We start from the raw sequence: 25,673 nt of genomic DNA, 5'->3' as shown, positions 1-25,673 counted from the left end.
AGGGAAGACTGCCTTTCTTACTGAACATCATGCCCAGAGAGCAGCCTTCCTTCCTTAGGGAGCTAAGGATCCTAACCACCACACACCCCCATTCCCTGGAGGATATACCCTTCCCAAACAGTGGCACAAAGATCTCAAGGAGAGCTATTTCTGGCAAATAAGCAGCTGTGGAAACTCACATGCTGTCATCTGGGGACAGGCTGTCATTAAAGAAGGAGCAATTTTGACTTTCCATCTCAGCAAGCCTAGGAATAAAGAGCAGAGGCAGGAGAGAAAACAGGATGTGGGGCCTGCTTCCATCTCAAGGACTCTAATCTCACAACAGGATCATTGGCTTTGAGAGCTACCCCAACTACTCCTAAATATTGGGCCTTGCTGGCTGCTGCACACCCCACTCTGCACATCCCCTGGCCCTGACTCCATTCTCCTTGCCCTGACTGAAGATCCTTTCCCCTCGGACTTCCTACAATAGCTCCCACCCACCTCCCCCAAACCTGGTGGTACCTGCTGGCAAAATGCTCAATTCGGGAGTGCGTGTCGGCATGTGGCAACATCGGGGAAGAAGCCGGCCTAGAAGAAAGCAGCAAAGACTCGGAGGACCAAAGACTGGGCAGCCTGTTTCCTCCTCCCTCTCCTGCTCCCTACATTATGGACATGGGCAAGAGCTGATGGGAACAAAATACAAAGATTGGATTCCAGTCTACTTCTCAGGCCAGAGTTCAGGTCAGGCCCAAGCTGAACTGCCCTATCACTAGTGGGATTTACCTTGGAACATTCTCCTAGACCACCTGGGACTCAGCCCCTTCACAGCCTACGATCGGGCTCAGTGAGGCTGCCCACAGCCCCTGCTCAGCCACCGGTACTCACGTCTCACTGTAGTCAGCCTCCAGCACTGATTGCACAGGCAGATAACCTCGTTGAGGGTGTTTGCTGAAATAATGCTTGGAGCGGAATTTGTTCTTTAAGGTTGTGGCAAAGTCCCTCATGTTCTCACTGGATGTGGTCTGAGGAGAACACAGGGCACAGGAACTTACCCTAATGGCTTCCAGATATACTGGGCAGGTGTGGCTGTTCTGCTAGAGTAGACAGCCTGCTGGGTAATCCACTCTTGCTCATGCCCACCATACCCTGCTCCTAGAAGAAGGTCTGGGAGGATATATGCCAAACTCTCAACACTGGTTGCCTCTGGGAAGTGAACTGGAGGGGTGGGGGCCAGGGTGAGGAGATAGGAGGACTTTCATTTTATACTTAAAAAAAAATTAGTTGCCTCAGTTCCTCTAAAAGCAAAAAAAAAAAAAAAAAAAAAAAAAAAAATTGTAGAGACAGGGATCTCACTGTGTTACCAAGGCCAGTCTTGAACTCCTGGGCTCAAGAAATCCTCCTACCTCGGCCTCTCAAAGTGTTGGGATTACAGGTGTGAGCCATGGCATCCAACCTTTGTTTTATACTTTAAACACTTTTATATGATTTGAATATTTTATAATGAGCATATGTTTGTTAATTTTTAAAACACGTTTCTATGAATTCTAAGGATGTAGAGGATGAGCAGGTGGTAGAGGATTATCAGTCTACCAGATCCAGCCAGTTTTCCAGGTATGACTTTTCTAATGTTTTCTTTAAAATGATAATAAACGAAAAGTAAAGGGCATGGTCCCTGTTCTCACCAGGCCACACATTTCTGTGCCAACAGGATTTGAAGAGATGAAAGCTTAGACAGATGGATTGTGGGGCATCAGGTTGAAAAACAGGAGAGAGAATGGGGGAGAGAGAGCAGTGGTCGGAGCTGGGGATATGATCAGGGCTTTGGGAGCATTTGCAGGGACAGAAAAGGATAAAGATGAGTAGGGAGCAGAGTCAGTGCTGGAAGCTAAGCATGGAGCTGTGGGTTTTAAACACAGCACAGGAGCAACTCTGTGGCTGGAGTTCAGGGATGCTGACCGAACTGGGCTAAGGCAGATATGGAGGACACGGTTACCAGGGAAAACTAAGTGGAGTTTAGGGGTCCAGGTAAAGGACATACCTTTCTTTTTTCCCTCCAAGGGACTGAGTAATTAATTTGAGCATAAGCTTTGGTACTGACTAGAAGGGGTAGAAATAATGACAAAGCATCAGGGAAAGACTGAGTGACCCAGTACAGAAGCAATATAGGAAGCTAGCCAGGAAAAACTCAAGTGAGCAATGGAAGGCAAATCACCTGGAACTGTCTTGCTCTCTCTGTCTTTGTCTGTTTTGTTTTGTTTTTTCCTGAGACTTTTCTCTGCAGCAAAACAGCGAGTGCCCTTAAAATGGCTGAGAGTGTCCTGGGCCAGCTGTGGCCAGGCCTGGTGAGGGAGAAGCTCTTCTGGAAGAATAGAGAGGCCTGAATCCCCCAAACTGGTGAATCACCAGAGCTCCTTGGAGAATACTCCCCACAGGAGAGCAGAAAACTATGAGCCAATGCTGGGCAAAGTGGATCAAGGCCTAGTACCTGAGAGCTGCCTAACCCTCCCACCCAGCCTGGAGGCTTCATACCGGTGTGTAATACTCCATGATGGGGTAGTGCAGCTTATTGCCTTTGCTGGCCCTGCCTGTCAAGAAGCAGGTCTGGCAGATGTCAACGTTGAATTGCTTCAGACTCCGGTACCTTGGGGGAGAGGAGATGTAGTAGTAAAGAGAGTCCAATATGCCACAGTGACCTCCCCGCTGTTCCTCTAACACTAAAATATACACACACAGTAGAAGGGGATGAATGAGGCATGGAGCCATAACATGCCCAACAGCATATACATAGCAGTGGCTGAGTTCTCAACAGATGAACAGCTTTATTCTACAGACCACGAATCCCTATGAAATCATAAGGCCAGATTCCCAGGAAGTGTGGGAAATAGCATTCTCACCACCTTTGTTTAAGGGAGACAGGAGGGAAGCGGGGGTAAATATCTCATTATATCAAATGGCCTTCTAAACAAGGATGGCCCAAACAGGTCAAGGCTCCCAGGGACCACCACCTACACTGGAGAAATTACACTTCCAATATGAAGGCAGTTCTTTCTACCAGCCTTGGCTAAGTTGGCTAAAAGTTATTTCCAAAGGTTGTTCATAATAATATACCTATTATTGCAGAATACAGAATAGCCCTTCAGATCTACTTCCAAAGCCTGGCTGAACTGCCCAACCTTGTAGCATAGGACAGTGAAATGCCTAGACTTAGAGGGGTCATACGATCCAATATCTAGTCTAGATCTACCACTAATTAGCTGTGTGCCTCATTTGTTCATCTTATGAAAAGCAGGGTGATGGTAGGGAGAGTTGTGTGTTAGTGCTTTACAAAGGTAAAAAGTTGAGTGTTTTATGATGAAAGTCTAATCCAGGATAGTGGTTACCTTTGTGGGGGAAGGAGGGGAATATAATCAAGGAGACCTCAAATGTATTGCAATAATGTTTTATTCCTTAAGTTGGTCATGGGTATATACTGTGGTGTGCTGAGGCCAGCTCATACCAGCTCACGACAGCTGGCTGTTAAAATTTCAGGGGTTTTCTAAGCCAGTTGTCAAATCTAGCCATTATTAAATTATATAAACTCACAATTAAATAAATTATACTACAAACAAAGGTAATAAATACTCAAAACTCATTACTTCCTAATTACTTTGCTAATGTCTATGCTCTTGAGATTACTTACATCTATTGTATCTGCATGGCAGACATATTATGAAATGGTGTGCAACTGAGTGTCTCTTTCTGACTCTGCTCAGAGACCTCCTGTAAATAGTCTGACGTCATTCACAGTGGGAGTATATACACCACAGAATTTAGCAAATGCTACAGATCAGGCTTCCTTTTTTCTTTTTAGAGAGTAAGTTGTGAAACATTTGCTGGCATACCATTTAGTACATAGGTGCTCTTACACCTATGTTCTTCTATACATTTTTGTAGGTCTGTAATACTTTATAATACAACTAAAACGAAATATTTCCTCACTTCCCATTTAAAACAATTAAATATTCTGCAATAGAAAGGATTATAACAGTATATAATAATGTATAATACACTAGCTATAATTATATAATAATTAGGTAACACTTTATTTTATAATATCTGAGTTATATGTCACATGAAATATTTATTATTATAATCTCAGCAGGTATTGTTTTCCCTACCTGAACCCCTTGATGGGGCACTGCCTACAGATAGAGCACTTGGTCTGATGCTTCACTTGCTCAGCAATGGTGACCCGATGCAGAACAGCCAACCACACCATGGACTGGGGCTCCAGGTTGACCCACTCCAGGAACTGGGATGCTTCAATGACTGGCTTCCCAGTGCTCTAGGGAAACAAGAAGACCAATGGGAATGATTGAGGCCCAAAGTGTCTTATCCCTAGAATGGCAGCCCTCAGAGGGGCAGGAGAACCAGCAGGGGCTGGGTTGGCCTGTTCTCCAGATATGTTCACCTTCTGCCCTGTGCTAGTTGAGCTGGCACCCTCCCCAACAGGACTATGATTCTAGAGCCCCCAGAACCTTCTGCCTTGTTGTTCCATCCCAATAAACTCCCTTGCATCTGCATACTTCAGATCAAAAGCCTAGCTCGTAGTCCTTCCCTTCTTCCCACCCTTCCTAAAACCTCCCTTCCCTCCCCCGCTCCCCAGTTCCATACTCACAAAACGGAAGCAACTACGGACACTGGGTTCCACGTTGCTGCCCCCAAAGGCTGCCACTTCACCCAGTTGACGGGGCACCTGAATGGCCTCATGAAGCAGGACACCAAGATGGCGCTGGTCACACTGGCTGCCTGAGTTGGCCACTTGGCTGAAGAGGTCTGCTGGTCCCACCGTCAAGAATGGCCAGCCCCGACACAGGAATGGCCGGAGAATGGTGAGGAGAAAGGGCAGAAAAGGAAAATGGGGAAAGAGCACAGACTGAACTAATGACTTTTGAAACTGGACTACATAGAGGTCTATCCCTGACCTTCTAGAAGTCGAGTTCTAAAAAGAGCATTCTCTGAGTTCAGAGAGAAAAATCAGGCCAACACAAAGAGAGAATATCAGGGGGAGGGGAAGACAGAGAGAAAGAGTGACAGAAAGTGAAAGCAGGAGAGAGAGAGAGAGAGAGAGAGAGAGAGAAAGAGAGAGAGAGAGAGAGAGAGATCGAGTGCACCGTGTGTAAGAGCAGTGCCAGACACAGATATGATACTGTTGGGAAAACAGATTCTTCCAGAAGCAGGATGAGGGGGTGCAGGTTCAGGGGCACCTGAACATGAGTCACAGTCAGGCTGCCATACCCTGTCCTGTTTATGTGGTCTAACACTGTAGTAATCTCTCAATTGTCCACACAAATGGAAGGAAACACTGGCATGCATAATCCAAAAAGAGAAGCTAATTCAAAACATCTGATCATCTAAAAATTATCTCAAAGTCATTGTGGAATCTACTATGATGCTTATCTTTGTATATGGGTTATTTAAGCCCTTCTATGGCTGTTTCCTTTCACATCCCAATCCAGCCTTAGCAAACCTCCTCCAGTGGTTATTCTCTGTCTGCTCCATACCTCGCTTAAGGCTTAGAAAACACACAGAAATACAAGGCAGAGAGCCTAGGTTCAAGTTCTGGGTCCATTACTGACTAGTTGTAGAATCATGGGTAAGTCGTGAATCTCTCTATGCTGCAGTTTCCTTACTTTTTAAAATTAGAGATGGAGTCTCACTATGTTGTCTAGGCTGGACTTGAACTTCTGGGCTCAAGTGATCCTCCCACCTCGGCCTCCCAAATTGCTAGGATTACAGGCATGAGCCAGCACACCCAGCCCAGTTTCCTTACTTTTAAATTGATGATAAATAATCACTGTTCATCCCATCGCAAGGAAATGTTGAGAGAAATACATAATATCATAGCCATGGACATGTTTGGAAACGTTCTCTTCCCTGTAAAGTTTTTCCAGACTGCTGTCATCTGTCTCTTTTCTGTCATTTGTATAGGATATATTCTTGGCCATTTGGATTATTCTCATCAGTACTTTCTAAAAAATGCTTTCTGTGTACTTCCATCTCCTCCTCTGGACTGTAAATCATTGGAAGCAGGGACAATGTCTAATTTAACTTAGCACTCACCCCATTTAGCAGAGTGGTCAACACACACTAGGGCTCAACAACTAATCATGCTGCTACTGAAAAGTTCAAAATGCTGAACACAACATGGAGGACAGAGGGGAAAGCAAAGGTACTATAAGCCAAAGATGTGAAAAACTACAGAAGAACATAGTGTCCGCCTCCTAGATATTGGGGATGACTGTGCCCTGCCTGTGTATATAAGAAGTCTCTAGTGACATGGCTTGAGCTTCAGACTGGAAGAGGGCTAAGCCTAATAGGCCGCAGGGGAATGCAACTAGAACATCAGGGCCCTGGGTACCTCAAAATGCCAACACAGATCCTGACTAAGCACTTCCATCAGTTCAGAAGGAATGAAGCCCGTTAGAGTGACACTGGGAATAGTAATAGGCCTTAGGCCCATCTTGTCCTTTGGCTGTCATGTGTTCTTTGCAATAGTGTGAACCAAGAAGCATCACAAGGTAGCCAAAGTAGCCCTCTGCTGAGTCACAAGATGTACCTTCTGTTTATCTTACATCCTTCCTCCTCCCCACAACACCTCTCCCTCTACCCAACACCACTCCACACTTTGGAGTTATACTCACACTGAAGTTTTTCCTTCACTTCCGTGCCACACAAGCATGCAATGCCAGTCTTAAAAGACAATGCCCGCATCTTTCCGCTGCGACCACTAGGTTTAAAAGAAGAGACTGAGAACATGGATGTATGTAAAGGGTTAACATCTTGGCAATCATTTCCCTCACAAAGTTGATCCCAGCAGGGCCCTGTTCCAATCATGCCCCAAGCTGAGTTGGGTCCAAGTCTACTATGGGAGCAATACCTTTCCACTAGGCCCACTTGAGATATCCCATTGAATTTTATCCTGGAGCCTTCCAGAGCTGAAAGCCCTTACCTATCAAAAACATTGAGGAGCCAATTGAGGCTCATGTCCACACAGAGTGGCACGTTGACCAGGATGCCTCTTTCCTCCTCCAAACGTTCATATAAGGCAGTCAGGCAGTGAATGACCTCCACCACATCCATCACGTGCTCACTGGCCTGCAGATCATGCTCATTGAAGATTTCCAGGGCTGTGGTTAAAGTTACCAGGTCCACTGGTAAGGAAAGAAGAGAAGGGAGAAAATATAGCCAAAAGTAGAACCCCAGGGATTAAATAAGGAGATAAAGCCACCAGCATCACCAAATTTGACTCAATCTCCAGATCAACCATTTGCAAATATGATACAAGCTTGTCCTTTACTAAGACCCTCATCCAAGGAGGAAGAAGGCAGCAAAATGTTCCTCAAATTAACCCAACATGTTATTATATCCAATGTTCTTTGACATCAGTTTCAAAAAGATGATGGGACATAAGTAAACTCATCTCCTATGTTGTACTAACTCCCAAGGGATCAAATCCCATTTTGAGTTTCCCTGTCTTTACATGAGTTTCAACTGCAAATAGGTTTGTCTATAAAATTTGTTCTGAGAACCTAGACACCAGCAATGAAGGCTCAGGTATGGTTGGGGAAATGTGACATACATCAAGAGGACACCTTAATTACCCCCAAATGCTGGCTCAGCCTAGCCAGACATGCCTAAGCCAGGAAGTCTGAATGGATAGTGTCTTTGACAAAGGCCAGAAGGCATATTATATCTGCAGCGACACCGTTCCCTAACCACTGCTATTTGCTTCAACAGTTTTACTACTACATCCAATAACCCCAAGATGGCAAATCATGGGTTGCAGTACTTCCTGTCACAAAGCAGTTGCTTGATTATACATACTGAGCATGGGGAAAGGGTCAAGGAAGAGGATAACAGTGGGGTTAATTTGGAAACACATCTGGGGCTTAGCGAGAGTGGAAGGGAACTGGGAAAAGCAGAAGTTGACAGCTAGCATATTGCAGGCTTTGGAGAGTTTCCACCAAGCCAATCAACAACTTCTGCCGAGGTGAGATGAAAATAAGAAACAGCAGACAGATGAGGAACAGGAGAGGGGTGGTGAACGTCATAGGGAAGTACAACAGGAGACGTACGGCGCAGGGCTTTCTGGACTCTGCGGAGCTTCATGGCAGTGCGATAAGCTGAGAACTTAATGTTGTTCAGATCAGCTGCAAAGAATGGAGAGAGACCCACTCAGATCAGAAAAATTCAAGTTAAAGGCGCAACAAGATACCATTTAACACCCACCAGACTGGCAACAAATAGAAGTCTGACAATAGCAAGTGTCAACAAGAATGGTGATGAATGAGAACTGATGGTGAAAGTGTGAACTGACACAATCATCTTTGAAAACAACTTGGTATTACCTAGTAAAATGGAACAGTCATATATCCCACCACTCAGCCAGCTATATATCCCAGAGCAGTGACTTGCAAATGCTTTTTGATCAAGACTTACAGTATTAAATTAATTTTATAGCATACATGTGTATATGTAAAAATAACTAAATCAAACATTTCAGGAAGCAATTCCTTACTAGATTGGATAGAGTGAAAACAACAAAATTAATATCAACTATGACTCTTGCTAAGGATCTGTTGCATATTAATATTTCCTGGTCTATTTCAATTTTTTAAATGTTTGTCACAACACACTGAAATGATGTTATGACCTGCAGACTGAAAAACATGTCCCACAGAAATCTTTGCACACATGTACTGGAAGACACATACAAGAAACTCCTCAGCAGCACTGCCCTCATTAGCTCAAAACAAGAAATGACCCACGTGTCTGTCAACAGCAGAATGGATAAAGAAACTGTGCTATATACAATGGAACATTCTACAATGGTAAAACAGAATGAACTGTAGTCACATGCATCGGCATGGATAAAATGTGCAACAAACATAATGATGAGTCTCTCTTAGCAGGTAAAGATAAGGCACGTGAGAGTCACACATATCACAGCCTGGACAGTCTTTTAAAGCAAATCAGACTTCACATCTGTAAGAATAATGCACTAATCCGATGATAAAATGGTCCGGAGGGGAATGTAGAGCCTCCAGTTGAGAAAGGTGCAGAGGGTAAAAGAAAGGCAGGCTGTTGGAGAAACGATGAGGCACTCATTCCCTCTCCCACCTGCTTATTGACTGAGATTCTCTTCTATTCTTTTTAAAACCACTCTATTGAGTTATAGTTGACATACAAAAAGCTGTACAGATTCAATGTCTACAGGTTGATGAGTTTGGAGACAAGTATACATCTATGAATCCGTCACCACAATCTATGCCATTAGTACATCCATCACTTCCAAAAACTTCCAACTACCCTCTTTATTGTTTTTTTCCGTAAAAACACTTAACATAAGATCTACCTTCTTAGCAAATTTTTAACGATACAATCCAGTATTGTTCACTGTAGGTACTATGCTGCACCACAGATCTCTAGGACTTATCCATCTTGCATAATTGATACTTCTTTGTACTCTTGACCAATATCTCCCCATTTTCCCCTCCCCTCAGTCACTGGCAGCCACCATTCTACTCTCTGCTTCTATGAGTTTGTCTATTTTAGATTCCTTATATACATGAGATCATGTAGTATTTGCCTTTTGTTTCTGGCTTATTATTTCACTTAGCACAATGCCCTCCTGGTTCATTTACATTGTTTCAAATGGCAGTATTTCCTTCTTTCTAAAGGCTGAATATTCCACTATATGGATATGCCACATTTTCTTTATCCATTCATCTGTAGATGGACATTACAGGACAAAGGCAGCTGTGTATATGCCCACCGTATACAGGAAGCCCACATTCTTACCTAGGGTTTGGTATAACTCTGTCATCTTGGGATGGTCCCAGCATGTGGTCTGAGCCTGGTGGCTACAAACAATAGCATCAATAGCACCAGCATCTATACCACCCACCCACCCCACATACAGGTGTGCACACCACTCGGTGACAGGTTGGATGCAAGAAGCTGCAGGATTCGAGGGTGAACCCAAGATGCCAAAGCCCAAGGGTTCACCTTTACCCAAGTAGAATCTTGAGATCTTGAGATGAGTAGGAGAAAACCCGAACTGGATGGAGGAATCCCAACAGACAGAGTGACAAGGATAGGTAGCAAAAAGGCAGGAGAGGGAGGGGGTGGGCAGGTGACTGACCCACTTCTGATTCAGATGGTCACTCACTTGATGTAGTAGGGAACTTTATTGGGTGAAATTGCTCTTTCCCAGGGAACCTGGACAGAGGCTGGTAAAGGAGAAGAGAAAGACAAAAAAAAGCTGGCCACTAATGCTCTTAAGGCCCCCAGCTACTCCCTTGCTCTATCCTCCCAAAGAGGTGGTCAAGCCCAAAAGGGGATGTCTGAATTTCATTGCCAGCTCTTAACAGCCTCTGAGGGTGGGGCAAAGAGTTCTAATGAACACGCTTCTCTCCCTGATGTTAGGGCAAGGCAAAGAGAAGAGGCTGTCACCGATATCCTAACATACCAGAGATGTGGCAAGGGTATGAACAGGAATACTTGGCCTTGGCCACCCTGACAATCTTCTCCCTAAGCAGACTGCCATTTCTACCCATCAGCTGCAGGCAGCTGGATTACTCTTGTGGATATGAAGTAGACTCCACTTTACTCTTAGGGCTCAAAGCTCTTCCCCTAGAAGGTCAAGCTTCTCAGTCCTGTGGGACTGTGGGTAATGGTACTGCCCACTTCTCTCTCTCTCATGAGGAACTCTGGAAACTCATGCCTCTCTCTGCCTGTGTCTATCTTTTGAACTTCAAGGAATGGCCCCGTTTACATGGTCAGCTTGCTCACTGCAGTTTTCCTCGGTACAAGAGTCCTCTGACTGCAGGTATAGCTGTATGCCAATGATTATAATAGCAATAATTTTAACCACAGTTAACATTTACTGAGCTCCTACTATGTGCCAGATATTATGCTCATTGCTTTGTGTGCATATCTCATTTTTCTGTCTGTATATTCTTACCATCTCCACTGCTACCAGCCCCCTGGTCTGGGCCACCACCAGCTCCCAGTCTGGGCCACCATAATCCTTCACCTGGATTATTGCAATGTACCTTCAAATAGGTCTCCCTGTTCCCACTGTTGCTCCCCAGTAGTCTCTTCTCAACACCCTGACTCTGTTGAAACATAAGGCAGATCATGCCATCCCTTGGCTCAAACCGTGCCAATCGTTCTCCATTGTATTGAGAATAAAATCTGAAGTTCCTCCCATTGCCTACAAGGCCTTACATGCTCCAGCCTCCCCTACTCCCCCGCACTTTGCTCTCCTTGCTATTTTCCAGACACATCCTTACCTTAAGCATGTGGAATATGCTGTTCCCTCTGTCTGGTATGCTCTTCCCTCAGTTATCATCCACACAGGTCAACCCTTCACCTTCTTTAGACCTCTGCTCAATTGCCACCTTCTCAGTGAGGCCTCTGTTAACCACCCTGTTCAAAATTGCAACACCTCCCTGCTTAAATCCAGCACTCCCTATCCATGCCTTCCCTGCTTTAATTTTTTCCATAGCCCTTGTCACCAAGTAACCTTATATATATTTTACTTATTTGTTTGTGGTCTGGTTTCCCCAGCTAGAATATAAGCTGTCTAAGGATTTCTGTGTGTTTTGTTTACTGATGCAGCCCCAGTGCCTAGAGCAGTATCTGGCTCACAGAAGGCCCTCAATAAATATCTTTGAAAAAATAAAGTCATTTAATTCCCATAACCTGATGAGCTAGGTAATATTTTTCCTTCTTTTTACATATGGGAAAATTGAGGTTCCAAAACAGTAAGCTATTTTTTTAAATTTTGAGCCTGCATAGCTATTAGGTTGAGGTGCTGTGCCTCAGATCCAGATCTCTCCAATTTGAGAGACTGTTCTTTTTTTTTTTTTTTTTTTTTTTTCTTTTTTTGAGATGGAGTTTCACTCTTGTCGCCCAGGCTGCAACTTCCATCTCCTGGGTTCAAGCGATTCTCCTGCCTCGGCCTCCCAAGTAGCTGGGATTACAGGCGCCCACCACCACACCCAGCTAATTTTTGTATTTTTAGTAGAGATGGAGTTTTGCCATGTTGGCCAGGCTGGTCTCGAACTCCTGACCTCAGGTGATCTGCCCACCTCAGCCTTCCAAAGTGCTGGGATTATAGGCGTGAGCCACCACGCCCAGCCAAGAGACTGTTCTTTTAACCACTATACCACACTGTTTTATCCTTACTGCTTCTCGGGTGTCAAGGTATACTGGGCTCCCACCAGGGCCCCAGGGGATAACAATAGACTCTCCAGGAAGATGGCTGAGGTTCTGCTAAGTGGAGTCCAGTTTGGTTCACGTACAGGAGAGAAAGTGCTGTGACCCAGGCCCAAAGTCCCGGTGGGCATCCTGGAGCTGCTTAAGCCTCTCACTAACTGATGCCTATGGAAAGAACAGGGTGAGATCAGTAGATTCATTCCAGTTATTTAGAGTGGGATCCCCAGGTACCTCCGGGAATCTTTATGAGCTTCCTCAGAGACTGGCTTTTCTCTGGTTCCAGCCTCTCCCACCGTCACCCAACTCCTAGCCATCCCCCAGAACTCCCAAAAGTCACAGCAGAGCATCCCTAATTCCAGGCCACAGTCACTCTTCCCCTGCTCCTGTCTATCCTGAGTGCCCAAATCCAGAAAGACCCCTCTTATTCACTTCAATCATTCCCTGCAGCGTAGAGGTTGAAAAGCCCATTCCCTAGCTCTACATTCTCCACTCCTCTTTTCCCATGCACATCCCATTTCCATAACCCTGAAGAAGTTTCCACCAAGCCTAGTTATATGGAGGCACCTCCCCATGGTCCACTCCAGGCTGCTCTTCTACCTGTAGTTGTTTCCATCGGACGTTGATCTGTTCCAGGGCATGGGAATTCTCCATTGACAAGTGCACATCAGAAATGGCAAGCTGGTGGGCCAGATCATTCACCAACTTTACTCCATCTTTCATGGGGGAGAATTCTTCTTTGAACAACTGGAGAACCAGGACCCAAGTGCCACAGCAGACAGAGTGGGAAAGAAGAACCAATAGTCATTCACCTCTACTCTTCCCTCTTCACCCAGAGGTTTTGTTTCAATAACACAGGCTAGTGCTTGCCTATTAGGGCAACCAGACTAAGGTGTGGGTGGCCACTGTCCTTATCCTCTTCCTCTCATCCTCAGAAAACACCAGGAAAAGAGAAGAAAGTAGAAAAACAGAAGAGACTCCAGCCAAACCAGCCCCAAATCTAGCACATAAACTGACGGCAGTTCAGTTGCAGTCCAGGCCAACAATGAAGTCTCAGCAGCAGAAACATTGTCAGGGTCTGGGGAGAGTGTCAGGTCTCAGGGTAGACTGTAGTCAGGGGAGGGGGCTTGCATACCTTAATAGCCTGGATGTGCTCTGGGAGTGAATCAATGAAGAGATCCCCGATGGGCTCCCAAGTGGCTCGGACTCCCTCGGCTTGGCTCAGAGTAGTGCTTAGTTCTTCCATTGCCCCTTGAATCTCCAAGAGCTGCTCCAGAGTCCGCTCAATATGACGGTGCTGGTCCACACAGCGGGCTGTCAGCTTCTCCCACAGTTCACTGGCTACTGTCGCCTGCTTCCATACAAAGCGGCTGAGATTCTGGATTCGCCGTTTCGGGGAGGTATCTGCAAGAGGAGGCAGGAAGCCAAGTTAGGCCAACCAGGCAGGGTCAGCCCAGAGAAAGAGACAGAAACAGCCCTTTATAAAATGTGTGTGTGTGTACATGTGGGCATGTTTGTGTATATATTCATATACACACAAATACATATTTTTCCATGGTCAAGGCCTTTAATACATTCACTTAAAAAAAACTGTTTATATTTAAATCATTGTGGAGTCATAGGCAGTTATAACACAGAGATTTCATGTACCCTTTACCCAGTTTCCCCAAATGATAACATCTTGCAAAACTACAGTACAATATCACAATCAGGATATTGATATTGATATAATCTGCCAATTTTGTCCAAGTTTCCCCAGTTTTACTTGTATTCGTGTGTGCATGTGTGTACACGTGTGTTTAGTTCTATGTGATTTTACCATATGCGTTGGTTTACATATCCACCACCACGGTCAAGAGACCATACTGATTTTTTCCACTTACTATGTATCATGAGGACTTCCTCATATTTTAAAACAGTAGGAAATGAAAAAGTAAGACATTATAAGAGGCATAGTGAGGCAAACCATCTAGAGCCCTACTCATATGACCCTGGAATGTGATTTTGCATTAGTTTCTGTTGCCCACTTCCAGCCAAGGGGAGGCATTTTATGAAGGCTCAGCCCAGGAGAAGTTGGTATGTGTCCAGCTTTTCCACCTAGGCTCCTAATCTATAGATTTCTTCTTCCTCCCTCAGATCTCTCCTCAGAAGGTCCAGAGCCCCATAGCCCCAGGCTAACTAGAATTGTGCTGCTCTTTCTAGAGCTTGTCCTATCTGAGGCCCACTGGGCATCAAATTAAGTACTGGCCCTCCCATTGAAGGGCCAGAAGTAAACTAAGAGGGCATATGGCATTGACAAAGGGCTCAATTCACAAAGGGTTCTTTCAGGCTATTGACAATCCATCTCAGAGGGTTGAGGATTCTTTTCGGAGAAGAGGGCTTGCTAGACCACCACTCACATCTAGTCACCATGAGTCCCATCCCGCTGCCTTATTTGAATCTAGACCAGAATGGCCCTCTCTATCAAGGGAAGGGGCTAGAAGTCATCGGAGTCAGTATCAAAGAGTCACAGTTGGTTGGGTGCAGTGGCTTACACCTGTAATCCCAACACTTTAGGAGGCCAAGGCAGGCCGATCACTTGAGCCCAAGAGTTCAAGACCAGCCTGGCCAACATGGCGAGACCTGGTCTCTACAAAAAATGCAAAAATTAGCTGGGTGTGGTAGCATGCGCCTGTAGTCCCAGCTACTCAGGATGCTGAGGCTGAGTCAGGAGGATCACTTGGGCTTGGGAGGTCAAGGCTGCAATAAGCTGTGATCACGCCACTGCACTCCAGCCTGGAGTATAGAGTAAGAGGCTGTCTCAAAAACAAAGACTAAACACAAAAAAATCCCAAAGAGTCATAGTCAATTTGCCTTTCAAAGGCAATCATCACCTAACTTTTTAGATTTTATAAAGGTTTATTATTTGCTGGTTTGCATGTCCCTCGATGTTGAAATAAAGCAGTATTCTAAAATTATGATTATTTTACTTTATTATTTTATTTTATATTATTTATTTTTGGAGTCAGGGTCTTGCTGTGTTGCCCAGGCTGGAATGTAGTTGAGCAATCATAGTTCATTGCAGCCTTGAACTTCTGGGCTTAAGTGATCCTCCCATTTCAGCCTCTCAAGTAGCTGGGACTACAGGCACACACCACAAAACCTAGCTAATTGAAAAAAAAATTTGGAGCCGGGCGTGGTGGCTCATGCCTGTAATCCCAGAACTTTGGGAGGCCGAGGCAGGTGGATCACGAAGTCTGGAAATCGAGACCATCCTGGCTAACACAGTGAAACCCCATCTCTACTCAAAATACAAAAAAAAATTAGCTGGGTGTGGTGGCGGGCACCTGTAGTCCCAGCTACTCGGGAGGCTGAGGCAGGAGAATGGCGTGAACCCAGGAGGTGGAGCTTGCAGTGAGCCAAGATCACACCACTGCACTCCAGCCTGGGCGACAGAGTGAGATTCCATCTCAAAAAAAAAAAAAAAAATTTGTAGAGATGGGGGTCTCACTATGTTGCCCAGGCTAGTCTTGAATTTCTGGGCTCAAGTGATCCTCTTGCCTCAGCCTCCCAAAGTGCTGGAATTACAGACATGAGCCACTGTGCCCAGCCAGCACTGTGTTTTTAAAGGACATACTGGTACTTTTATTTATTGAGTCAGTTCAATTCATTTGAGTGTTTTTTTTGTTTTTCTTTTCCACATCTCATTAAATGGCCACACATGCTGCTCCAAAGAGCCACATACAGCTTTGGGTCACACAACTGTTGACCCCTGCTCCAGGCTATATTCTCTTTGCTTTATTTTCCTGCAGTAGGAATCTTGCTTTCCCCCAAATTTGGATGGACTCCTGGGGGAAACTATCCTCCCAGATAACAGATAAGAAAATGAGTTTGGGGAAGGCAGGAGGGTGTTTGTTCAGCAGTACACGGCTCAAGAAGAAGTGGGAAAAACAGAAGACCACCTACCTTTGCTCTCAGAATGAGGCTCCTCTAATTCCTCAAATGGGTGCTGGGACAGGAAGGCCTGAGCCGACTCCAGCACAGAATAGATGTAGGGGCCCCGAGACTTGACTTCTTCCATAAAGGCCTATAAAGTTTAGCAATATGGTCAACAGGAAAGGAAAGTTTTTCAATCACTTTACATTCCATCCTGCAACTGACAGCCTTTCTTCTCAGTGTGACGTGATTCTTTGGCATTATCAGGTATCTTTGAACTACCTAGACAAAAAGACGTGCAATCCTCCTGATAGGCAGAAAAATAACTCTGACACTGGAAGGTCTGTTTAGTATGAAATTTGTCTGTCTGTGCCACAGGATAGAGAAAAATGTGGGGATCTTGGTTCTCCAGAAGACTCAGAAAGCTTCCTGTAACGGTCTTAAGAAAATCAAAACCAAGATAGGCAGGATTTATATTAAAATTATAACTAAATTTTTGGTTGAAATATATACAGGGTACACAAACTAAAAGTGTACATTTTGATGTAATCAGTACTGAGATCAAGAAACAGAATTCTATCAGCATCCCCGGTGGGCCCTCCTAGTCACTATCTCATCTTCACGCTCCACCCCTCCCTCCCCTCCCACAAAGGTGACCACAATCCTTGTAAAACCACTGATTAGTTTTGCCTATTTTAAAACTTTATATAAGTGGAATCATACAGTATGTACTCTTTTTGTATCCGGCTTTTCTTTCACTCAACATACTGTCTGTAAGATTCACCCATGCTGTGGCACGCAGTTATAGTTTATTTTATTTTATTGCTGTATTATATTTCATTCTGTAGTCATTTTAAGAAGTATTTTAACTACAGCAGTAATATATGTCACAGAAATACTAGAAATTTCAGAAAGATATGAAGAAAATTAGGAACTCCAATTTTATTACATAGAATTAACCATTGTTAACATTTTGATATAGTTCCTTCCTATGCTGTTATATGTATGTAAACATCACACTCATCTATATACATTTTTATACAATTGAGATCCACTTGCACTTAGTTTTGTATCCTGTGTTTTTTCACTTAGCATTATATTATGTTCATTTCCCCATATTCCCATTAAAAATCAAGGCAGTATTTTAAGGGGGGCCAGAATTTGATGGGAGGGGTAGAAAGAAAATACTTGACTTAGGCTGTGGCATGCTAGCCACAGGCTAGTAGGATTGCATACAGCCTCCTATTCATTTAGGTGTCTAAGCAGAGCTGGGTGTCTGTCAGGGTACTGCAGAAGGGATTCCTCCCCAGCTGAGAGGCTACACACCACGGCTTCTCTGATTCTAACCTACCGCATGTGTCTCCTTCTCCTGTTGCACCAGGGCCACATCCCCTTGTAGGGGCAGCTGAGCTGACAACTCCTCATCCTTTTGGCTGAGCCAGTCAATAATCTCTTGAAGAGGAAGCTGAAGCTTTCCACTGTGGTCTGAGAAGGCCTCTAGGCGAGCGCTGCACACAATGGGTAAAACCAGTGATGTTCAGTCTTCTTTTTAAGTGGCAAAACTTTTTTCCCAAACTAAGTTATATGGAACTTTAATATCGAGAACAAATTCAGGAGGAGCTTTTCTGGTTCAAGTGGGAGGAGGCCTGGAGTCCTCCCTCTTATCCACCCAAAAAGGGTCCCAAGGCACCTCCACATGGAGCACAGTACTAAAACCAGTAGGTAGAACCATGGGTGTGGAGGCATCCCAAACTTGAATGGCTTAAAATGTCACTTTGTGGATCTCAGTTACTTCAGTTGCATGCCAAACAATAGGCTGGGAAGGGTAGGAAACTGAGCAAGGGCATTAGAGGTGACAGCTGTCTGGTTCCCCTCTTGCCCTGGTAGAATTCAAGTCACGCCAAACTGCTCAACCATAGAGGCTGTTCCGAACTGCCCTCTGAGCAGGAGAGGATTCAGTAAGTGGAAAGGGCAAGTTGGGTGGTTGAGTGTAGGCATGCACATGTGCAAGGATGCATATGAATATAACAGCCCTTGGGACCCAAAGGAACATTGGCTAGAGGTCTGAGATATGGAAACAGAAAAATCTGTACTGTATAATTATCTCTGTCTGCCCTCCCACCCCGCTGCCCTCCAAATGAACCATGGTAGGAGGCTGGAGGCTGGCCAAGAATATGTGCAGTCATCAAGCCATTCCCCTTGGCTGACAATAATAACTATCTTTATTCATTGCTCCCCTTCCCACCACCACCTAGACCAAGATCTTTACCTAAATTATTGCTTCAACTAATTCTTACAACAACCTTATCAGGTAGGCATTCTTATTGCTCAGAAAGGGTAAGTAGGTTCCTAAAGGTCACACAGTTAAGTCATTGATAGAAGTATGATTTGAACTCAGGTTTACCTGACTCCAAAGCCTGCATTCTATCAACTTATCCACAATGCCTCACCCCTAATAAAGCCCGCCAGAAGCCAGAAGCTTTGATGATAGAGGGTGGAGAAAAAAAGTGGCAGGCATGCACAGACAGCTAGGGAAAGCCGAACAACTGAGAAAAAAACTGCCTTTAGGCTCTTACAGAGCTACCCTTAGTTTGGGGAGAAATAGGTGGGCTGAAAACTTATAGATAGAACGTAAAAGGATGGGGAAGAGAACAGATGGGACCTACTAAGATGTAGGGCAGCTATGAGAGGAAGAGGAGATGGGAGCAATCATCCCCTTCATTTATACATCGGCACTTTTAAGTTTAGAAAGCATTTCCACATCTGATTTGAATTCCCATGACCACACTGTGAGGTAGTTAGAACAGGTATTATTCCTCCACTCATTTTTTGTCCTTATAAAGAACAAAAACAAATGGAAGCTAACATTTCGAGAACTCAAACAAGTTACTCAAGGTGACTTAAAACTGAGGCTCAGATCCAAGTCTCCTGACTTCTAAAGCAAGGCTCTTTCTCCAGTGCCAGCATAGGAAAGGGAGAAGTGGGTGGGCTGAGGAAAGGGGGATGCACAGGCTGAGAGGAGAAGGACAGGGTGCAGCAGCAAAAGAAGCCCAACACCATCTAAGCCAATTCCCTAAGGGACCTGTTTCTTACCGGAGGTTATGAGACTTCTTTTTTATTTCATTCCAACACAGATTCATGGCTGGTGGTTCCACGGGTCCAGAGGCACCAACAGACCCGTTCAACAGCTTTAGGCTTAGGCAGGGAACCCCAGCACCATCTTGAGGAGGTGCAGGGCTGGTGACAGCAGCTCTAACCTGGACAGAAACACAAACATCCTGTGATCCTTGAATTGTGCCACACCCTGGTCTGCACCAAGCCAAGGGTGAGAGAAGTGTGAACAAGGGGAGAGAAGGGCTGCTGCCAGGGTTCAGAAACGCTATTCTCTGTGTGTTCAGGGGTTGAGATGAAGAAAGACCCTGTGGTCCTGTTCATTGCCAGGTCTTCTCTTAGTACAGGTCAGTTACATAGAACTGCTGCCTACTATTATTGTTACTCATTATTATAAATTTTGGCCCTAGGGAAAGGTTAACATTCCCAAGCTGGGACCCCACCCCTCAGGACCACTGCCCAGATGGGGTCTTGGAAGTACCTACATTAGGTAAGAAGCTGCACAGAACTGCCCAAATTCTGGACAACCATACCATTCCAGGTAAGCTGTTGGCTCATACTTCAGGGTCCTACAGTTTACCCAACCTTCTAGAAAAGCAAGCTGAGAAGTTTCTCCATAAAGATTTATAGAGGGAGTAGACTGGCAAGAGAGAACGATCAGTGATCTATGTCTTACTTCCCATATGAACCTTGGCTTTGATGTGTCTACCACCCTTCCCCACCTGTACTTCCCACCACAGTCAGGAAGCCTGGACACAGTCTTCAAGAGAACTGCTCATAAAGATGAGCGGAGGACTCTGACCAGAGTTGGTGGCCAAGAGGACAAGCCATGGAGCCTGCCAAAGTCTAGTCTTGAGCCCTCAGGCACATACTCTATCGCTTGCTCTCCTGGGCACTGGTAAGGCCCTATGGGGGGAATTGTGGGGTTTGGGGGAAGGGTGGTTATCCCAGATAGCCCCAAGGAAGGTAGCTACCTATAGCACAGTGCCAGAACTGCCCAGCCAGGGGGACGGAGCAGGCGGAGGGAAGGGGAATTGGAGGAGGAAATCAGCCTGGGCTGTTCTACCACAGACTAGAGAGACCCACGCCTGCCTACCTGCCTGTCAACACGCTTGCATTCATTTGGAAAGAAAATAGCCCTGCTAGTCAGTGGTTGAGACTCGTAGTCTCCCCTTGCCCCCAAACCATATTTCTTCCCCACACAAGACTCTCCAGACAATTTAGGAAACCAATTATCCTATTAAAATCATAGCTCACAGCCACACCGACAAAGGGAAGTGAAGAAGCAGTCAAGCTATGGGAAAAGCTCAGCACTCAGCCAGCCTGTAGCCCCAGAAGCTCACCCTACCTGTGCTGCCTGGGGAGTCCGTAGCAGGATCCGGCAGCTCCATGATCATCCCTCACCAGGAATCCAGACCTAGTGCCTGATGAGCCACAGACAGGCAGAATCCTGACAGGCTCTAAGCAAGCCCTCTCAGGGAGGCAGGCGGGGCTGAGCCAGGCCAGGAGGCGGGGGTTGTCACCCTGTTTGTTTACTGACCCCCCAGGAATCTGGAGGGGGCGGCTATGTCAGGGCCTGGCTGGTGAATCAGAGCTTTGTCTCTGGAGAATTCCGGTTCACTCCCAACTGGGCCTGCCACACCGGGGCCAGGATGGCCCTCTCAGGCTGGCAAGGATGGCAGGAGTGGGACTGGGCATTCCATGGTGCTGAGGAGGGGCATGCAGAGGGTAGCTTCTGTTGATTTATTTTCCCTTTCCATGGAAGACACAAAGGGGTCACTCTGCCTCTAGGCCCACCCCTCCCCTGAGGTGGAGGATAAGATCAGACCACCTTGGTGACAAGCTTCTGGTAAGCAATTTCCCCAAGACATGATAAGAGGATGGGCTTGGAAAATAAGCCTTGTCTTAGACTAAGTAAGCCTCCTCAGAGACAGCGAGGAAGGTTTCAGGGACAAAGGACATGGGATGGCAGCATCGAGAAGCAGGGGCAGCAGAATTCCTCTGAATGTGATTATCCTTGGGTGAGTGCAGAGGCCAGGAGATTTGTCAGAGTCCACTGTGAAAATAGAGGGGTGCTCTGCCCTGCCTTTGAGAGGCAGAGAGGAGTGGAGGGAGAGCCATAGCCCTCAGACCTCTCGCTGCACCCTGAGGCCAAAGGGAAATGGACGGTTTATGGGCATCCCATTGAACCTTCACAGGGGAGGGAAACGGGTCATTGGGACCCAGCAGTTCCATGTAGGCAGTCATTGCCAGGGAGGCTCCTGTGCCCTGCCTGTGCTACCCTGGGTGGGGGCAGGGGAAGGCCCTTTCCCATAAGCCACTGGCCTGAGGGGTAGGGCCCCTCCTGAAGTGGCCACTCTTCTCCTTTTCCAGCAGACTTGTCTGAGAAAAGGTTAACATTCCCAAGCTGGGCCCCCATCCATCAGCACTGAGGGAAAACACATCGTTTTCACCAATAAGTGTTCTGTTCCCATCCTCATTTATCTCCCACAGAGTCTTCTGGACTTTCCAACAGTTCCACATTGTTTCCATGCTGAGGCCCACCTACAGGAATAGTTGGAACAGCTGCCTGACTCTTTCTGGGGTGCTGGGGTGGAGCCAATTAGGGTGGCTGGGGGATGGCAGGCCAAGAGCAGGGAGTTGCTCTACCTCTGGGCCATAGCTTCACTCGTGCTGGGTCCTCTGCACTGCGAATGCCCCAGCGTTAGCAACAGCCCCTTGTGACCCAGCCACAACCAAGCTGTCCTGACTCTGAGGGGAGCACCCACCGTGAGCTGGGCTCCACCCATGTCAGCTTTGCATTCCCTGCAGACTTCTTGGTTTCCTAAACCCCCACCCCCCACCCAGCTGCCATACTATTCTCCATCACCCTGCTCTCCCTCTCCTACTTCCCCATATACTCTCAAGTCACACCTAGCAGAGCCAGGCACACAATAGGCAAATGATGAATAGTAATGTTTTATTTCCCCTTCCCTATCAATTGCCTTCTACTTCTGGCTTTTGCAGCCAGGATATTTGCTTCTTGCACCCCACTCCCCTTGAGGTTCTCTATCCATCCCTTGAATCTTTGAGAAAAAGGCTTCAGAAAAGGAAGAGAAACTGGATTGTGGCAGAAGAGAGAAGTTGGGCCATGCCATCGGCAATCACAAAATGAAGCCCTCAGGTTTCCCTGCCTACATGGTGGTGCTTGGTGGGGGTAGACAATGAACAGGGTAAGCCTTCTGGAAGGGCTCAGTTTCTCAATCCCTCAACCCTGTGAAAGTCCCACTCCAGGGAAGGGGTAGGTTAATGGGGGAGTCTACGTTGACCCTTGCTTTGAGAATATGTTCCAGGCAGTAATTTCTTTCTGGTTGGATGTGGGAAAATAGCTCAGGGGGACCTGACTCTAATGCCTCTCTGGACCTTGACTTTCCTTCATTACTGCCCCCAAAATGGGCTCCCCAGCATCCACATTCTCCATCCCCACTTCCTTTTTCCTCCCTTCTTCCTTCCTGTATATTCAACTGCTGCCTGCCCCCCAGCAGTGACTCAGCACTGCAGCCCATCTGTGAGGCTCCAGGGGACATAGCACTTTCTCACACTCCCATAGCCTCTGGACCCCAAAGTATTGTAGGGCAACCCAAAGTATGCTTAGGCATCTCCCTTCTCCAGTCAACTTTCCCGAGACCTCACTCATTGTTGGGAAAGGGGGCTGCCCTCCCTACTGTCTCACATACATCCTCTACCTGCTTACCAACATACACAGGCGGGCACATACACCACCACCATCACACTACTACAGGAGCAGAGAGAGAGAACAGGCAGATATGGAACTCAGGGAATTCTAAGTGAGGCTGAGCCAGGAGCTATGAAAAAGGCTAGGAACTTAAGAGGAAAGAGACAGGAGATGGCAGGAGAGAGACACCTGCAGAATATGGAAGGCATGCCACAGAGAAGCCAAGGCAAAGGAAGGACCTGCCTTGTCCTAGACCATGCCCTGAAGGATCATACTCTTCTAGGACATTCCTGGACCTGTAACTCTTAGAAGGTTAACATGAAACCAGCCCCGCTCAGCTGCAGTGGGCCCTCTGAGCTGCTCAGCCCAATGCTCTTCCTTTCCCTATGCCCCCCCATAAAAGACATTATGAGTAATGAAGGATGGGCCCAATATATTCCCCACGCTATCCAAGGGATTGCATGTATACAGAGAATGCCCCTGAGCCTTAGGAAGTGTGGGTACCCCAAGGATACACAGATCCTGTGTCCACTCTTTCTCCACAGGTCTTTCTTTTACTGTCAGATTCTTACCTGAGGGTGGGGGCAGGTGCTTCGGAGGCTGCTGCTATGATGGAACTGGTCAGCTGCCTGCCAATCATGACATCGTGGGAGGGTATAAGGGCATCCCTGCATGACCATAGGTTGCATAAAAACCAAGGCTCATGGGGAGGTGAGGATAGGCAGTGCACCAACTATTGATCATTAAGCACCTGGAAAATCAATACAGAGAGATTTCGAGTCAAGACCTAGAAAAGCCTATGAATCAAGCATCTACCCAGAGGTGGCTTGACCAGATATACAAATAAGTATTCAAAGCCTACTGACCTACCCAGGCCACCATGTACCATAAAAGACTTTATTTAATTATTGACCAAGGAAGCATTTATTGTTTACCTATAGTGCTTTGTGCTAGAGACATAAAGATAACTGCTGAGATATCAAAGCCTAAGGGTGGAGGTGGGGGAGACGGGTAGGGGAGGCAGTCATGTATGCTGATAATTATAATAAAATGTTACATAGCAAATGCTAAAATCAACAGTTTACCAAAAGGCTAAGGGAGCACACAGTGGGGAACAGCTGACACCGAGAATGTGCACATATTTCAGAAAGAGCACACTTCAGATGAGTCTCAAAAGATGAGTAGATATTTGCTTGTGCAGAGGAGAAAGGGAGAATGGCATTCCCAGCAGACGGATCCACCTGTTTGAAGGTGGATGTCATAAAAAGGCCTAGCATGTTCAGAGGACAATGTGATCAGTATGGTAGAGTTTAAGAGGCACAGAGATGAAAAGACATGGGGGCTTCCCCTGAGGAGTATCACATACAGACAGAACAAATGTGGAGAAAATAATGGCCATAAAGTGTTATTTGAGGTCATAATAGAAGTGTTTATGGGATGAAGTGAAGAGACTGATGAGGGAATCGTGAGTTCTATCTGGTCATGTCAAGAAAAGTCTCCCTAGAGGAAATGTGCTTGAGGTGAGTCATGAAAGAGAAACAGATTTGTCATTAGGCAGTGAAGGTTAAAAAAAAATACAAACATGAAAATTAAATGTATGGTGTGTTCGGTGTGACCAGAGTACAAGGTACGTGCCTTGTTGTGTGTAGCAGGAGATGAGGCTGTGGCCAGATTGGGCCATGCCTTGAATGACAAGCAGAGGATTGTAGGCTTTATCTTGTAGACAATGGGGAAGTACTGAAGATTTTAAGCAGAGAGTGACATAATGAAATTTGCATTTTATTTTATTTATTTTAGACGGAGTTTTGCTTTTGTTGCCCAGGCTGGAGTGCAGTGGCACGATCTCGGCTCACTGCAACCTCTGCCTCCCAGGTTCAAGCGATTCTCCTGCCTCAGCCTCCTGAGTAGCTGGGATTACAGGTGCCTGCCACCATGCCCCACTAATTTTTTTGTATTTTTAGTAGAGATGGGGTTTCATAATGTTGGCCAGGCTGGTCTCGAACTCCTGACCTCAGGTGATCCACCCACCTCGGTCTCCCAAAGTGCTGGGATTACAGGCATGAGCCACCGCACCCGGCCAAGATTTGCATTTTAGAAAGAGCCTTCTGCCTTCCTTGTAGAGTGATTCTCCAAAAGGAAGAACCTGTTGAGAAGCTGTTAGAATAGGCAGGCAGTTGCAGTGAAGATGAAGCAGACAGCATGACTCTGAGGTACATTAGAGAGGTAAAATACACTGGGCTTGATGATCAATTGGATGTGAACAGTAAGGGAGGAGAAGGAGTCAAAGGTTTCTAATTTGGGAGCTGAGTGGATAATGTTGCCAAATGCAAGAGAAGGAAAACAGGAGAAAGTATATTTGCTGTGGTAGGGGATGGGGCAGTGTTACATAATAAGCTATGCTTGAGACATATTCAGCTTTAGATGTAAAGAGCTAAGCTTAGTAAAGGAGAAATATGGGGACAAAGTTTAGATGTACAAACCAATTGATGGTTTAGAGAATGTACACAAATGTGATGAGAATGGGTGGCAAAGATGATGCTAGGAAATAATAAGGTGATCTCTTTTAGTGTGGGGCAAAGTCACACAAACCCTGATTCAAAGGGCCGGAACTGAGCATCTTTTATTCATGATGCTGATAATTAAATAACCACTATTTTTAGACTCTATTCCAGTGGTTCACAACGTT

General features: G+C 45.9%; 1 protein-coding gene across 4 annotated transcripts in view; it reads right to left on the bottom strand.

Moving 5' to 3' along the window:
* DRP2 (dystrophin related protein 2) overlaps nucleotides 1-25,673 on the bottom strand; it is a 45,198-nt gene that overhangs the window by 9,444 nt on the left and 10,081 nt on the right. For 2 of the 4 annotated variants that reach the window (XM_045383268.3, XM_045383267.3), the window contains exons 3-20: nucleotides 23,560-23,738; nucleotides 19,255-19,418; nucleotides 17,513-17,669; nucleotides 16,192-16,312; nucleotides 13,382-13,650; nucleotides 12,847-12,993; nucleotides 12,336-12,414; nucleotides 10,196-10,256; nucleotides 9,826-9,887; nucleotides 8,100-8,174; nucleotides 6,974-7,175; nucleotides 6,666-6,751; nucleotides 4,640-4,797; nucleotides 4,140-4,306; nucleotides 2,512-2,623; nucleotides 868-1,004; nucleotides 505-570; nucleotides 180-245 (exon numbers count right to left, since the gene is read on the bottom strand). In XM_045383268.3, coding sequence (XP_045239203.2) covers nucleotides 180-245; nucleotides 505-570; nucleotides 868-1,004; nucleotides 2,512-2,623; nucleotides 4,140-4,306; nucleotides 4,640-4,797; nucleotides 6,666-6,751; nucleotides 6,974-7,175; nucleotides 8,100-8,174; nucleotides 9,826-9,887; nucleotides 10,196-10,256; nucleotides 12,336-12,414; nucleotides 12,847-12,993; nucleotides 13,382-13,650; nucleotides 16,192-16,312; nucleotides 17,513-17,669; nucleotides 19,255-19,418; nucleotides 23,560-23,676 — 2,246 coding nt within the window. In that variant the 5' untranslated portion in view covers nucleotides 23,677-23,738. Of the gene's footprint in view, nucleotides 1-179; nucleotides 246-504; nucleotides 571-867; nucleotides 1,005-2,511; nucleotides 2,624-4,139; nucleotides 4,307-4,639; nucleotides 4,798-6,665; nucleotides 6,752-6,973; nucleotides 7,176-8,099; nucleotides 8,175-9,825; nucleotides 9,888-10,195; nucleotides 10,257-12,335; nucleotides 12,415-12,846; nucleotides 12,994-13,381; nucleotides 13,651-16,191; nucleotides 16,313-17,512; nucleotides 17,670-19,254; nucleotides 19,419-20,620; nucleotides 20,713-23,559; nucleotides 23,739-25,673 lie in introns of those variants that run through there. The other 2 variants (XM_045383269.3, XM_074030159.1) reach the window with 2 other exon arrangements.

This window comes from Macaca fascicularis, chromosome X, assembly GCF_037993035.2.
Source record: "Macaca fascicularis isolate 582-1 chromosome X, T2T-MFA8v1.1".
In the NCBI taxonomy this organism is placed as follows: domain Eukaryota; kingdom Metazoa; phylum Chordata; class Mammalia; order Primates; family Cercopithecidae; genus Macaca; species Macaca fascicularis.
This window is presented reverse-complemented; position numbering and strand designations above follow the sequence as displayed.